The 12,467-nt window shown below is 46.8% G+C and overlaps 1 protein-coding gene across 1 annotated transcript in view; it reads right to left on the bottom strand.

Moving 5' to 3' along the window:
- LOC144797860 (uncharacterized) overlaps positions 1 to 12,467 on the bottom strand; it is a 97,259-nt gene that overhangs the window by 75,102 nt on the left and 9,690 nt on the right. The window contains exons 2-3 of the mRNA XM_078668663.1: positions 7,604 to 7,662; positions 2,197 to 2,289 (exon numbers count right to left, since the gene is read on the bottom strand). Of these exons, the coding sequence (XP_078524789.1) occupies positions 2,197 to 2,289; positions 7,604 to 7,662 (152 nt within the window). The remainder of the gene's footprint in view (positions 1 to 2,196; positions 2,290 to 7,603; positions 7,663 to 12,467) is intronic.

Raw genomic sequence — 12,467 nt, 5'->3', positions numbered from 1 at the left:
GGTTTTGAGGAAATACCCCTCATCAGGAAGGCTAGCTTCAATCCAGGGACAGAGTGAGCAAACTGTTCTTTTTGCATTTGTCACCCAGAGAGGGGCCGGTATGCCCAGACATTGGTCCAGTGCTCTCATGCCACTGGAGTCAAGCTATTCTGGCTGATGGGGGTGAAACCCCCGAAACCGGTCCTAGGATGCTTGTATTCAGTCCAGGGAGGACCTGGCAGTTTGGGCTGGACAGTTCCCATTGGACGCAGGGTCAAGACTGATTTGCATATGGCTGGGTTCAACTTGGAATGGAGCAAAAAGAAAAAAGATGGATTTAGGCCCAGATCTCTGTACTGGGGTGAATGTAAGATATTGTTCTGCATTCTGTCCATCAATTGTTTTTAGTACATGTAAGGGGGCAGAGATGATCTGAAGTGGTTTATATTAAGGGGTGTTTTCACATTTTTAGGTCTGGCTACAGATTGCTTTGGCTGTCAGCCAGAGTTAATGTCCAACTCAAACCTTTTAATAAAAAATTGTTTTGGGTCAGGCTCCCTTAATTCATTGCTGGTCTGAAGAAATTAAAAAAAAAATCTTTCTGCCCACAGAATTGAAAAGGTTTACATTTTGCAGTGGTGACAGGCAAAGGAATTTTTTGATGCGGCCATCACAGCCACTGGTCGGCACTACAGGAAAGCACATCACAGGCTGCCACAGCATAGCAATTTCCTTTTTAGGTAAAAGCTTACCAGACAGCACAGCTGTGTTTGCGAAGACCTATTGCGGACATACTGAAAGCATTCCCCCCTTTTGCTTAAAATCGACTGTTTTGAAACTCACATTTTCTTTTCTTTCCATTTGCTGGTTTTGTTGTAGGCTGTCCATCAGGTCCTTGCCCCTCCCATGGAGCATAGCCTGTGTACCACCTTCAACTGGCTCTTTGCATTCCTCCACGAGTGCTCTCATTCTGGGTTCTTTTTTCATGAGTATTGGACCTGGCCCTTTTTGCAGGGTCATCCCCAAACTTTGCCTTACTCTCCCTTTTTGCTGGCTTTAGAATGCTGGGCACTTTATATAGTTAAGCGTTCGAATGCTTACTTGAAAAATGGTTTGTAAAATGCTTATGAATGTCTTAAGTGTATACAATAGTTTCAGTAAGTTTAGAGGTTTGCTGGGGAGGGGGAGATAATCACAAGCATTTAAAATCCACCTTTCAACAGGATGTACGTAAATCTGGGGTAATTTCTGTAGAGCGCAGGAGACATTACATAGTGAACCCAAATGCCACGGACTGCTAGAGCTGAGAGGACTGACCAGGACACCCGACATGGAGCCTCCAAACCAGCAATAGGTGCACATCCCTTGCGGTTTGAGACATGCCCGCTCAGTATAACTGGGTCCTGCCTGCAATTTTAAATCCAAGCAGTCTGGTCTACTCTGGTAGTGCATCATACAGGCATGCGGTCCTCGTCAGCACGGATCTGACCCAGCACGACCAACAGGAAGGTAGGGATGTGAGGAAACTATCCACCCAGTAAGGTCAAGGCTCCATTGCCAAATATATTAGGGGGTATTCCACCCCAAACTCCATCCCCTCAAAAAATACCCCCCTGGGCACATAGCAATTGGGCCAAGAAACACTGCCCATAACAAGATTGTGGGAACGGACGCGTTGTCAGGGGGCATTCAAAAGCTACTCCTTTTTCAAAAAGCATGGGCTCGACCAATGGAGCAGGAGGAGGTTTGCAGGAGTTTTTCCCTCAGACCTTTACTGAAGGAACAGGGTATTGGGCAGAGAGGGAAAAACATTAGATTTGGAAAGGGATTGGAATTGGAAATCTTGAGCCAGATATGCAAGGCGGGTGTTGAACCTTAGCTAGCATATCAGAAATGTGTTAGCCGGGCAGCCAAACCAGAATCACTGGTGAGCTGGAGAGGCTAGCAAAAGCTGCTCAGAGCCTAAATCCAGCAAAACTGGTTTGACAGAGGACTGAACCAAATCACCAGACCTCAAAGTCAGAAAAATGTGACGGGTGAGCAAAATCCCAGTGTGAATACCCAGTAAAAGTGCTGACACTGCCCAGAGTAAAACCCCTCTCTACCGCCAACAGAAGGGACCAATGCTCTGCTATTGCCATCTTCTGGATTCCTCCAGTTTTTACAAATGTTTGTGGAATCACCCCTGAAGGGGGACTCCCTGTAGAGAATACTCACCCGTAGCTTGGATCTGCCACTGGTTGGAGCCCAAGAAGTCCTTGCTTATCCAAATCCAGAAGACCCGGGGGCGGCACTCCATCTGAGACGCCCCTTGGTTGGACAGAAGAGAGAACGTGTTTAGACTATTGGTAGCTGAAACAATGAGTACATCTGGAATATCCCATATGACCCAGGAGGAGTCTGCCATTGGGTACATCTGAGGTTCAACACATTTCCACCCAAATCAATCATGTATAAAGTGTCAATTCACCTGTGAGGGTCTCAATACCCTCCATGTGTAAGGGACATACAAGCAGCAGCCCTCAGCCCAGCTCCCTTCCCAGTGACAGTCATTGGCTCAGCACCCACTCTCCCTCCCAGCATCAAAGGAATACTTCCTAAACCTGAGGCTCTAGATACTGGCCTTTGGATGTGCATGGCCATGAGTCTCAGCAGAAGGCTCATTAACCCACTAGCTACCTTACCAATGATCTGAGGCTGCAAGCGATTGAAAGGTTTGAGACAAAGCTTATCCACTGGTCAGCATTTCATTGGCTAAAGACGGTAACATGCAGACTAATAGACTGAAGTGGCAAAAGAAGTGCAGGTGGAGGGCACTGGCATTCATTTTTGGGGAGAGCAAGACAAATGTTGAAAAGTGAAAAAGGAGGAAATGAAGAGTAGTACAGTGGCGAAGGGAGAAAGCAGGTATTGTAACTAAATGCAAGAGTTAGATAACTAGACCGAACATTTGTAGGGTGTTAGAAAGAGGCGTAAGATGGAACCAGGACAGGGCACCCTTTGTACTCAATACCGTACTTGGCAGCACAGGGCACAAAAACTGGGCGATACACCAATTGAAATTAATACCTGGCAGCTACGTGTTTGTGTGCATCATTCATAACCACACATGGTCTCCACAACACGGTCCTTACATAATGAGATGCTATTTATAAGGGGGGGGGCAAACTTCTATACCTCCTGCTGTGTCTATAAAAGACCTTTCCTACCTAGATACCGTCCATCTGGTCTCCTTTGCTTCATGTCCCCGGATTGAGTCCCTCCTCGCTTTGGAAACCCAGTTAGGACCTCTTCTGCTTGTACTGCCAGCATGGCTTGCTTTCTGGCCCCCGCTTGGCTTGTGGTCTGGTTTCTCCTGGTATTGTGCATGCCCACACTTCCTTGCTGGGTTTATCTGGGATGTGGTACTTGGTCTACGCCTCCCTGGCTATCTGTTGGCTTCACGGTGGGGGCTGCGGTTTATGTCCTGGATACGAAGACTACTATGGGCGTGGATTTTGGTAGTCCAGCAGTGTTTGATGTGACTTTGTGTGCTCCCTGCTTGGCTGCTCGTGGTGTCCCCATCTGCTGTGCCCATGCAGATCTCCTTTTCCTGGTGAGCAGGGTTTGGGGCTTTTGGAAGCCCAGTCTTGTTGCCTCGGTTCTTTGGGTCCTTGACCCTCTGATCGTTAGGTGCTGTGTGTTGGGGTTTGGCCCGTTTTGCCCCTGGTCCCTCTCTAGCTTGGCTCAGGTGCTCTGTGGACCTCCGTGATGGATGAGACCACCCCATGTACTCTACGCTAGGCTTGTTGGGAGCGGTGTGGTGCTGGGGTTTGACCTGTTTTCCCACCTGCTCTCTCTAGCTTGCTGTTAGTGTTGTGCTTTGCTGTTTTGCACCTCGCTGGTGGATGCAAGACCACCCCATGTACTCCACGCTGGGCTTGGGTGGTTCCTGCACGATACGCAGCACTGAGACCTCTGTACAGGTGACCAGGCGAGAGCCCACCCCTGCCCTGGGTGTGGGCTGGTCATGGGCTTCTATGATCTCTGCTGGGATTTGGGTTTGTAGAATGAACGCCCATCTCATGAAGGTCCAACTCCACCACCATTGTGGGTTAGTTGAGTGCTGCGTGGTACAGGTTGCGATGTTTGGTTGCCCTTCTTCCTTGGCTCCCTGGTGGACCGGTGGCTGCAATGTGTGCACTCATTCTTGGGTGCGGGAGCCTCCTGCTCTGGTGGAGATTGGTCTATTGACTTTGGTTGCTGGGGTGGCGGCTGGATTTTTACTTCCTCCTGTACACCTGAAGTGGGCTGTGCGCTCTGTGCCCTGGTCTCATGTCTGCGGCACACCCTTGCCTCCACGCTCGGGATTTTGGGGAGCAATGCGGTCTTACTTCAGATGTTCAGCCTGCCCATCCTTACACCCCTAATGGGCTTGGAGTGGGTTTACCTTCTTTGTCCAGGGAGTAGGCTGGACTCTTCTCCCTCTGGGCATGGGGCTTGTGGGATGTGTGCCCTGGTGCAGTCTCTACTGAGACCCCGCAGACTGATTCCACATTTGTTGTTCACGGAGTTCAGTGTTTGTTGTCGAGCTGTCCCTTGTGCTCTGGGCATTACCTGGAGGGTGTAGTAGGGCTTTGCCTCCGTGTTGAGTCCTGGAGTCCTACATGTCCACAGGGGCGTAACTTGGTCAATCAGATTGGGGTGAGCTTCAGGTTTTCCAACAATCTCACTGGAATATCTGGTTAAAACACAAACTGGACATGAGGGAGGGGCTTAAGGGACAGCAGGAAGAGGGTGGATTGTTAGGGACACTTAAAACAGTAAGGACTGGGGCAAGGAAATGCAATAAGTCATTGGATTAAAGGTCATTTTGTAAAAGGTTCTCATAATCACCATCTCGGGCCGGGTCAGAACTTACAAACAAGACGCACAACAAGCATCAGTCACCCACAAAGGTGGCAAGTCCGAAAGGGCAGTCCAGGCTCAAGGGAGCCAGCTTTGAGAGTTGGGGCCCTATAGCCTCCATGCTTGCTTATTTGATACTTTTGACAGGGTGTCCGGTATTCAGAATATTTTGCCCTCACCTGGTTTCTTTAATATGTGGCCTAGTTTGTCCCATGTGCTTCTTGTTGGGACCTTATCTGGTGATGAGATGTTTTGTCCCAATGAAGGGAGCCCCTAGATTCCTTGGTCGGTTGTCTTTGGGATGCTGTGAAGCTAGAGACCTTCTGGTGTGACCCAGGATGCTACTGGGCAGTCTAGGCCTCAGTTGTGGGGGTTGGTGCCTGGTTGCTCTCCTTCCTATAGAAGGGTCCAGGACTAGGTGTTCCGGCCTTTAGGTTTGGGCAGTTGTGTTCTTGGTGAGTTAGATGCTCGCACCTTGTACCCTGGCCTCCTGCTGGGCTCTGATGTTGGGCCCGCTGGGTGCCCTAGCTGATTATCACATCCTCATCCTTCGGATGCCTTTTCGCTCTAGGTGCCTGGGGATTCTGTGAATTGTGCTGGCCTGGCAGTTCTCTAGTTCAGGTTATAACTCATATTAAGCCGCCTTCCCCTGGAGTGTTGGGCATCTTTCGCTCAGGGCGTATGGCTCTACCGCCTCGAATGATGCTTGTGCTCTTCGTAAGCCAGCCCCAACTCCTGATAAATGCTGGTGTTTCCGCATTTATGACTTTTGTTGGTCCAGTCCTTCCTTTGCTGAAGTCTTTGCTGTCAGAGGTGGTTTCTTCTGCTGCTACAGTATGCTCATCCTCTGTCCATCTGCGGAATCTGATAAAGGACGGACTGGCCATAGCAGGCATCAGGCGTTTCCCTGGGAGGCTGGAAGAGATGGTCAGTTTCGCAGCGATGCTGCAATAGCCGCCTCCAGTAACACAATCAGCAGTGCTTCACACCTGCATCCCCGCCCCCCACCCCTAACTCTGAGAGGGATGGGCAGACTAAATTGCCAGGGCTGGTTTGGGTTCCCAGTCCAGCTGTGAATCTGGAGGAGTCTGTGGTGCAGGTTTTTTGGGCTTTAGGCATAGTGTCTGGGATGCCCTGGTCCGCGTTCTTCTAGGCGTGGCACATTTTCTTGTAGGGCCTGTTGGTTCTGTTCGGATGGTTTCTACCACTGTGCCCCTTCCTAGGTTTGCGACATCTGCCTTCTGAGATGGGTTTGCATACTGTTGGAGGCTTCGTTAGGGATTTGGGTTTCCTCTACCCATTCCGTGTTGGGTGCTTAACGTGGACATTTGAGCCCAGCTGGGCATTGACTGGGGCCGTTTGGTGCCTTGCTTTCAACTCTTTTTTTAAAGTTCTGTCTGAAAAAAGTTAAGGTCCTGTGCCTGAATGGTCTCACTTGTGCTCCGATGGTCATGACCTGGTGTATGGTGTGTAGGTCTGCCTCTTTCTCAGCTTGTCTCCTTCAGTGGCATGCCAGGAGCACACCTTTGGCTTGGAGGTTCTTACCTGGGCACGTTTCCCTGGGCTCAGTCGTCACCTTGTTTGTTGGGCAACGATCTCCTAGATTGTTGGAGCCTGTTGGCCGCGTTTATGGCTTCTCCAGGTGTAAGCCTATGCACCGTTGTGGTGTGGTGTAGTGGCTGTCAGACCACACCCAAAGAGTTGGTGGCCCTCCCCAGCACTCTCAAGGGTGGCTTGAGTGGTGCTTACTTTGATCAACTGTCTGATCAGAGCTGTGTTTGAAGTTACTGTTGTGGCTCCCCTGAAGGTAATATTTGGTATTTTTTTCAGGAAACTCCTTATTGGTTGGTGGGTACGTGCTCCGCTGGAGCATCTGCCTTCTGGCCCATCTTGGCTTTTTCGCCTAGTTTTTGGTTGTATGTATGTGTTTTTGCCTTTAGCTTCTTTGGTTTTAAGTGCCTGCTGTCTAGCGCTATTTTTGGGCATCCTCTCCTGGGTCCCATCTCCCCTGGACCACTCATTGTTCCTTCGGCCTTTGGGTTTGTTGCTTGTCTGCTTGCTTGGACACTGACATTTGTGGCTTTGACCCTCTAGGTTCTTTACTTTCTCCTTTGAGCCTGGACTGCCCCGTCTGACTTGCCACTTTGGTGGGTGACTGATGCTGGTTGTGCCTCATCGGTACGTCTTCGTGAGTTCAGGCCTGGCCAGAGATCGTAATGAGGCAACACTTTACAGAATGACCATTAACCCCATTACTCCGATTGGATTTCCTCACCGCAGTCCATACTCCATCCTTTCGTGCACTGATGGGCGGCTTCGATACTCAGGTGGTGGTTTCTGGATATGGGTGTGTATCACACAAACACCTAGAGTTTGTAAGAGTTCATTCGATGCTTTTAAGTAGGCAGCGGGGTTCCTAGACCTAAATTGTGGGCACACCTCAGCGTAAGGACAGAAGTAGAATTTGAGTCTTGGAATTACCAGAAAGGAATTGAATCACTGGGAGCCATCCCAGCCATCGTGATGTACCCCCTACCCATCCCCCAAGTTGCACGATAAGGGCATATGAAAGATTAACCCCTTCAGCGCTAATGACAAGGGTAACTCGTCATGGACTTTCCATTGATTTCAATGGAAAGTCAATGGAACCCCTCACACACCCCTTAGCAGCCAAGTGGTTAAACCAGTCTGGGGTTTAAGCAAAATGGCTGCCAGTCAATCTTCCAATGAGACCTACCGGCTGGAAAGGTTGCAGACATCACTGCCGATGGCAAGATTGCCCAGAGCAATGCAACTCTGCAAGAAGAAGAAAAAAAAGCACTGTTATTTCAGATGTGTACAACAAGATCAGACCCTTTGGGTCAGTCTGCTGCTCCACCCTTCATCAGAGTCAGTCAAAACATGTTTATTTATTTTAGACCATAGTCTTTAAAACATTAACGTAAAAAACTTTACATGAAATTACATGACCATAAACCCAGTTAACAAAACCATGCCTGTAAGATTTAAAATTCAAGTATCCTCAGGTCTTCTGGTCCTGTGTGCCCTTCTCCTGCCACTCCTGTTGCCTTGGGGGAATCGGCAGCTCGTCCCCAGCTTCAAGGAGGTCTGTTCGGTCTCAGGTGACTCCTGCAGTTGATGTATCCTGCCGGCACCTCCTATTCTAGGCTAAGATGTATTTTATTCTATCCTAATTTGATTTCACCACTTGTGGACATTTGAATTTCAACCGGGTTGGGTTTACTGTTACCGCCATCTTGTCCAACGCACTTGGCGTTTTCTCCCTCCCTTTTTCCTGCCGTTTCCCCAATCCCCACCCTCTCTGCTAGCTTCTCTCACTGAAATGTGGCTCAATTCCTCCCCCAGCTCAACATCGCCACCTCTAAAGGCTACAAGAGGTAACACTGACTGAACCAGCAAACTTCACTACGGCATTGCCATCAAGGAAACCATCCGATGCCCCGCCACCAACGACGAGCCCCCCCAGTAACACCTAAGCTTTCCACTAGAGACGGTTCAAGGACCACGATAAGAGGCACCCTCGCTAATAGACCCCTAGGGTGCCGACCAGCCTTCTGCGACACCATCCCCCATCTTATCGCCCCCCCCCTACCCATTTACTCCCACCACCAAGTCCTTCTTTGTGAGCTCAATATCCATAACAACCCCCAACAGCACCACTCTTGGAAACCCTGAGCAACATTGGCCTCACCCAACTGGTCACCAAGCCCACACACAAATGCACTCTATGCTATCTTCCCATCAAGCTACAGAATCAAATTCACCCAGGTCATGGAACTCAACCTGGATTGACCATGCATTCATTCATTCATTTCACCATCTCAGATGCCCTGCACTCCATCACCACAGCACCACCCACTGCAGCTGGGGCAAGGTAGCCGAGACTCCATGAATACATGCCCTCAGCACCACACAACCTGAAACTTTATCACACCTTGACTAGGCCTTCCAGAACTTCACAACTTGATCCCCAAGTGCACCAACAGTCACCCCATGGAAACCAGCAAAAGCCAACATAACCTTAAAACAAGCCAGCTGGTATACCCCAGAGCCAAGAAACACAAAGCGCAACTGCCACCAACTTAAGTGATGGTAACTCACCAATGACCCCTCCAACAGCCGCCCTCAGCAACTACCACCTGCACATCAAGGAAGCCAAGAGGCCAGCCATAACTGCTTGCATGGATACCACGCCCAACCACACTAAGGAAATCATCAAAATAGCCAAGGAATTCTCCAACTCGACAGCCACAGAACACCTGGACTCTGAAGTCACTTCCACAGCAAGATTACCACCTTCTACAACAACTTTGACCCCCAACTTACCACTCCCATCCTAGACAACCTCAACAACAAGCATTTGCAATGCATAAGGTCTCGCATTAGGAAAGTTTGAGCTATTGGTATTGTAAATGACACATTTGTTATATATGTGTTGGTTTTGAAAATAGCAAAAATAATAGCTTTGTCATTTACAATGCCAATAGTTATAACTTGTGACACCTATAGCATTTGTAATGCAATATGTGTTGTATTCACGTGACTTAGATGTATTGATATTACAAATAACAATGGCTTTGAATTTTTTTAATAATTAACCACTTGGATGCTAGGCATCTTGTGCCGCTTCAATGTAATTTCCATTTAAATCAATGGAAACTCCATGACGAGTTACCCTTGTCATTAGCACTGAAGGGGTTAATACTTAAATAAAAGTTATTGTAATTTATAATGGCAATAGCTTAAACTTTTGTAAATAACTTTTCTGAAGAATATGTTCAGTGTATTTTATTGTGACGAAAATCCAAGAACAGAAGTGAAATACTAACCTCTTTGTGACATTTGTAATAAAGCTTGAAACATTGAGAGATCATATTTGACCCAGTTGTTGGTAAATGGTTGCACAGATTGATGCTGTGGTGGGGCTGAGAGATGTTGTGGTGGCGACTAGTGATGCTGTGGCATTCAATGATCCTGTGGTAGCGCATAGTGATGTTGTTGTGGTAGCGCATAGTGATGTTGTTGTGCCCCTTAGTGATGCTGTGGTGATGCGATAGATAGAGTGAGTGGGATAGATAGATAGAGTGAGTGGGATAGATAGATAGAGGGAGGGCGATAGAGAGATTGAGTGAGCGAGATAGATAGATAGATAGATAGCGTGATGGCGATCAGTATCTAAATAAGTAGATAGAATGAGGGCGATAGATAGATAGATAGAATGAGGGCGATAGATAGATAGATAGAATGAGGGCGATAGATAGATAGATAGAGTGAGGGCGATAGATAGATAGATAGATAGAGTGAGGGCGATAGATAGATAGATAGATAGATAGATAGAGTGAGGGCGATAGATAGATAGATAGATAGATAGATAGAGTGAGGGCGATAGATAGATAGATAGATAGATAGATAGAGTGAGGGCGATAGATAGATAGATAGATAGATAGATAGAGTGAGGGCGATAGATAGATAGATAGATAGATAGCGTGAGGGCGATAGATAGATAGATAGATAGCGTGAGGGCGATAGATAGCGTGAGGGCGATAGATAGCGTGAGGGCGATAGATAGCGTGAGGGCGATAGATAGCGTGAGGGCGATAGATAGCGTGAGGGCGATAGATAGCGTGAGGGCGATAGATAGCGTGAGGGCGATAGATAGCGTGAGGGCGATAGATAGCGTGAGGGCGATAGATAGCGTGAGGGCGATAGATAGCGTGAGGGCGATAGATAGCGTGAGGGCGATAGATAGCGTGAGGGCGATAGATAGCGTGAGGGCGATAGATAGCGTGAGGGCGATAGATAGCGTGAGGGCGATAGATAGCGTGAGGGCGATAGATAGCGTGAGGGCGATAGATAGCGTGAGGGCGATAGATAGAGTGAGGGCGATAGATAGAGTGAGGGCGATAGATAGAGTGAGGGCGATAGATAGCGTGAGGGCGATAGATAGCGTGAGGGCGATAGATAGCGTGAGGGCGATAGATAGCGTGAGGGCGATAGATAGCGTGAGGGCGATAGATAGCGTGAGGGCGATAGATAGCGTGAGGGTGATAGAGTGAGGGCGATAAGATAGAGTGAAGGCGATAGATAGATAGAGTGAGGGCGATTAGATAGAGTGAGGCCGATAGATAGACAGATAGAGTGAGGGCGATTAGATAGATAGACTGAGGCCGATAGATAGAGTGAGGGCGATAGATCGATAGACAGATAGAGTGAGGGCGATAGATAGATAGATAGTTGTGTGTGTGGTTGTGGTTGTGTGTGTGGTTGTGGTTATGTGTGCGTGGTTGTGTGTGTGTGCTTGTGTGTTATGCTTTGTTTTTCTATGTTTTGTTATGCTATGTTTTGTTGTGTTTGGTATGCTATGTTTTGTTATGCTATGCAATGTTTTGTTTTGCTATTCTATGCTTTGTTATGCTATGTTTTTTTGCTATCCTATGCTTTGTTTTGTTATGCTATGCAATGCTTTGTTGTGTTTGTTATGCTATTCTTTGTTATGCTATGTTGTGTTGTGTTTTGCTATGCTATGCTTTGTTTTGCTATGCTATGTTTTGTTATGCTATGTTTTGTTATGCTATGTTTTGTTATGCTATGTTTTGTTATGCTATGTTTTGTTATGCTATGTTATGCTATGCCATGTTATGCTATGCCATGTTTTGCTATGCCATGTTTTGTTATGCCATGTTTTGTTATGCCATGTTTTGTTATGCCATGTTTTGTTATGCCATGTTTTGTTATGCCATGTTTTGTTATGCCATGTTTTGTTATGCCATGTTTTGTTATGCCATGTTTTGTTATGCCATGTTTTGTTATGCCATGTTTTGTTATGCCATGTTTTGTTATGCCATGTTTTGTTATGCCATGTTTTGTTATGCCATGTTTTGTTATGCCATGTTTTGTTATGCCATGTTTTGTTATGCCATGTTTTGTTATGCCATGTTTTGTTATGCCATGTTTTGTTATGCCATGTTTTGTTATGCCATGTTTTGTTATGCCATGTTTTGTTATGCCATGTTTTGTTATGCCATGTTTTGTTATGCCATGTTTTGTTATGCCATGTTTTGTTATGCCATGTTTTGTTATGCCATGTTTTGTTATGCCATGTTTTGTTATGCCATGTTTTGTTATGCCATGTTTTGTTATGCCATGTTTTGTTATGCCATGTTTTGTTTTGCTATCCTATGCTTTGTTTTGTTATCCTATGCTATGTTGTGTTTTGTTATGCTATGCTATGTTGTGTTTTGTTTTGTTATGCTATGCTATGTTGTGTTTTGTTATGCTATGCTATGCTGTGTTTTGTTATGCAATGTTTTGTTATGCTATGCTATGTTTTGTTGTGTTTGTTATGCTATGCTTTGTTATGCTATGCTATGCTGTGTTGTGTTTTGCTATGCTTTGTTTTGCTATGCTATGTTTTGTTGTGTTGTGTTATGCTATGCTTTGTTATGCTATGCTATGCTGTGTTGTGTTTTGCTATGCTATGCTTTGTTTTGCTATGCTATGTTTTGTTGTGTTGTGTTATGCTATTTTTTGTTATGCTATTTTTTGTTGTGCTTTATTACGCTATGCTTGGTTATGCTGTG

This window comes from Lissotriton helveticus, chromosome 12, assembly GCF_964261635.1.
Source record: "Lissotriton helveticus chromosome 12, aLisHel1.1, whole genome shotgun sequence".
Classification (NCBI taxonomy): domain Eukaryota; kingdom Metazoa; phylum Chordata; class Amphibia; order Caudata; family Salamandridae; genus Lissotriton; species Lissotriton helveticus.
This window is presented reverse-complemented; position numbering and strand designations above follow the sequence as displayed.